The 3,586-nt window shown below is 33.0% G+C and overlaps 1 protein-coding gene across 1 annotated transcript; it reads left to right on the forward strand.

Moving 5' to 3' along the window:
- The first annotated feature begins 1,201 nt into the window (after nt 1-1,201).
- On the forward strand, nt 1,202-3,259 carry LOC149897888 (uncharacterized). Its single transcript, XM_090115832.1, has 2 exons — nt 1,202-1,331; nt 1,956-3,259. Exons 1-2 carry the CDS (start codon nt 1,202-1,204, stop codon nt 3,257-3,259), a joined length of 1,434 nt encoding a protein of 477 aa, XP_089971958.1.
- Nucleotides 3,260-3,586: the final 327 nt, after the last annotated feature.

Here is a 3,586-nt window from a genome sequence, read left to right on the forward strand (position 1 = left end):
TGAGCCTCGGAAATAAAAACTTACGGGCAGACTGAAAATCAGCGCTGTTCAGGTGTTAAAGCCCGACAGCATGGCTGAGTCCGACCCGATTGCCATGTAAACTATTGTGTATTTTTTTTTTAGTAATATAAGTAGTTATTAAGTGTGTGTAACATGTGGCAATAAATATTTTTTCTTTCTTTCTTTCTTTCAAATGAAGGGCCAGTTACATGACTTGCTACTGAATTCATGGATAGCTCGTTTGTTAATTAATTGTTAAAGAATAATTTCATATAGGATTTGAAAACTAACCCAACAGAGAAGTTTACCAGAATATTCAAAGTGTCGTAGTTAAACTACCTATAACTTATAACTAATTAAAGTGCCATTACCCCAAATATTACAAGAATATCTAAATATGTTTTCTTTTTAAATGTGCTTGCAATAGAAAGCTTTACTATAGAATTTCAGTTAATTAAGCGAAATACAATTTAATGCATTTATAAAATAAATATTAATAAATTGCTTAGCCTTGACGTGTTGAGAGTAGAGCACAACCTCAAACGATTCGCGTAATAAGGCGTGCAATAAATACACTTTCTGAATAAAGAGCCGCTTCCACGTTACACAACCACGGCAAGGGTTTCTCAACTCTCGTATAATATCGCGAACTTTACAAGGAGGCGAGGGGGATGACTCGCTACTTCTCTTACTTATTTACATAATCACATACGATTCTAATTGCAAACCGTTTTCATATTTACCTTATGTAATATTATGTTTATTTAAAACTGTATGTTATGTAATAATGGTAGATTCACGGGTAATCTCAAGATGTGATTGCACAAATGAGTGTAAAAATTACGTTAGGTATAAGAAATATTTGGCTGTTTTGTCGCTCTGTTGTTAAAAAATTGATTGCATTTAAGGCATTTTAATGTTTTTTTTTCCAGATTTTCGAACACAGCCTTTTATTCAAGTTTTACGGAATTATTTTAAAACCTCTAGATATTAACCACAGATATTAACGCTATATATCATACCAACCACAGAATAAGCTAGATATATATAGACCTAGAATCTAATAAACTAAAATACTCTTTACTGCTCCAACTATCCTCTATGACTTAAAAATAATCCTGACAGATTCTGTCACTTTCCATTACATTTTCGTCCATTTACCTGGTTTTGTATACCTTTAAATATTTTATAGAAGTTTACAATGGAGAAGCAGAGCGAGGAAGACTGTGGGGAGAAGAAACCGTTGCCAGATGACTTCTGCGCGTTCCTGCCGTGGGCCTGCAACCAGTACCAGCTGGACTTCCTGGTGGTTATCACACGGGATCTGCAGAGTAAGAAACATTTTAGAAAGACGATGATGATGTAGATAAAGTGTAAAAGACAATATTTTACTTTTTAGAAGCTGCGCCTTTGATTGATTTCTGGTGTTTTAGCCGTTGAGACACTTTTGACATTGCTAGAAAAAAGATGAATTAACATATCTAATATCTAATATTCTAATATATATTATAAAGGCGAAAGTTTGTAAGGATGTATGGATGTATGGATGTATGGATGTTTGTTACTCTTTCATGTAAAAAATACTGAACCGATTACAATGAAATTTAGCACACATATAGAGGGTAACTTGGATTAACACATAGGATAGTTTTTATCGCGGAAATCCCACGGGAACGGGAACTATGCGGGTTTTCCTTTGAAAACGAGGGCGAAGCCGCGGGCGGAAATGTAGTTAGCATATAAACTTTTAACTTAGAGCTTCATAATCACACTATTTCGTTCTGTATAGGTATTTGTTTATTCTACAAAAATAAGAACTCATTTTATTGTTCAGTTTATTGCTCAGTTAAATGCTGTAGATTTAGCCATAAACTTAGGAGATGATAAATTTATAAATGTTTCACTTTTATTCCATGAACCAGAAATAAATAACGATGTAACATTGTGTTTTACAGATGAATACGTAAGCGTTCATCAAGGCCATCACGATCGCATGAAAAAAGGGAAAAGCAAAGCAAAACTTACTTCACGGATGGACGTCGACTCCGAAGACAAGGACGGCAAAAGCGATGTCTTCGATACATCTTTCACAACCACCAGCAAGACTCTTAAAATAACAGCCCTATACGACGCTAACGACAACCTAATCAAATTGAAATTCCTAAAAAATAAACTCATTCCACAGAAGGTCTGGAAAATTATCGGGCTCATGATCCAATTTCAAACCTATCTTACTAATATTACAATTAATGGTGGTCTAGATCAGTATACTATTTATGAAATCTGCAAGTTCCTTAATACTTCACATCTCACTGAATTAATTCTCGACTATTCTTTTCTTGGCGAAGCCAATTACTACTTACTATTTGAGTCAGAGAATCCGCTACGCTATATATCACTCGCTGGATGTGGTATCGATAACACAATTGTACAAACGATTGCTTCAAGACTAGCCTATCCCTTACCAGCTTCTAAAAAACTACGCATCCTTAATTTATCATCAAATAAAATAACAGACAGTGGTGCTAAACATCTAGCTGACGCTCTCAGATCTAATAGACATCTAACTTATTTAAATATAGCTGGTAATAGAATCTCTGATGTGGGTGCATCGTATTTATTCGATGTTTTAAGTGAATTCCCGTTACTAACAGATGAAATAATGCAATCCAGACAAAGACATATGGGCTTTCTTAAACACAAAAACGACGTTATCTCAAAGATACTGCAAGATTTGAAAGCAGGTGATTTTGACAAAAAAGCTTCGAAGCGAAAATCTATCAGACCACCGTCGACTCCATCTACTAAAAGGGGAAAACTGGATAAAGAAGGTTCTTTGAAGTCTCTAGTCGACCCGAATGCTAAAAGCCTTATAAACGTAGATATGTTATTATATGATAAAGCAATTAATATGGCTGAAAATGCCATTGGTGATTTTGAAGATCCATTTAGCTCAAGCAATACATGTGTTAGAGATGGTATTTTGTACTGTAAGGGCAATAATTCTCTCTCCTATTTAAATATTGGATACAATAATTTGAGTTACGTATCATTGAATAGAATATTGAATGTACTCTTATATCAGAAGTCGTTAGATAGACGGCCTTCTGGTTTAATTAATATAATTATTGAAGGAAATCCAATGCCAGCGTCTAGTCTGAAGATAAATGAAATAGATGATATCATAGATAGAGGTTTAGAATCGTTCAGGCGAATGTCTGGGTTTAAAAAGCGACCACATTCTAAAACCATGAAATGATTAGGGCAGGGTTTTTTAATAATTTAAGTGTTTTTATATTGATATAAACCTATTTTATTAATATTATTATTTAAAATAATTTTTATATTGTTTAAATAATACGTTTTAGTTATATTTTTATTATGTAATTTATTTTTAAGTAGTTTTATTTTAACTAATTATTTATATTAAATAAAATATTATTATCTTTTCCTATGCTGTTTTATTTCTAAGAGGTAATTCACAGTTGTATACATAATATAATCCATACTAATATTATAAATGCGAAAGTAACTCTGTCTGTCTGTCTGTTACTCAATCACGCCTAAACTACTGAACTAATTTTCA

The sequence above is a fragment of the Colias eurytheme genome, chromosome 24 (genome assembly GCF_061535395.1).
Source record: "Colias eurytheme isolate Ceu_HAF_F1 chromosome 24, ilColEury1 Martin Lab GWU primary, whole genome shotgun sequence".
NCBI lineage: Eukaryota > Metazoa > Arthropoda > Insecta > Lepidoptera > Pieridae > Colias > Colias eurytheme.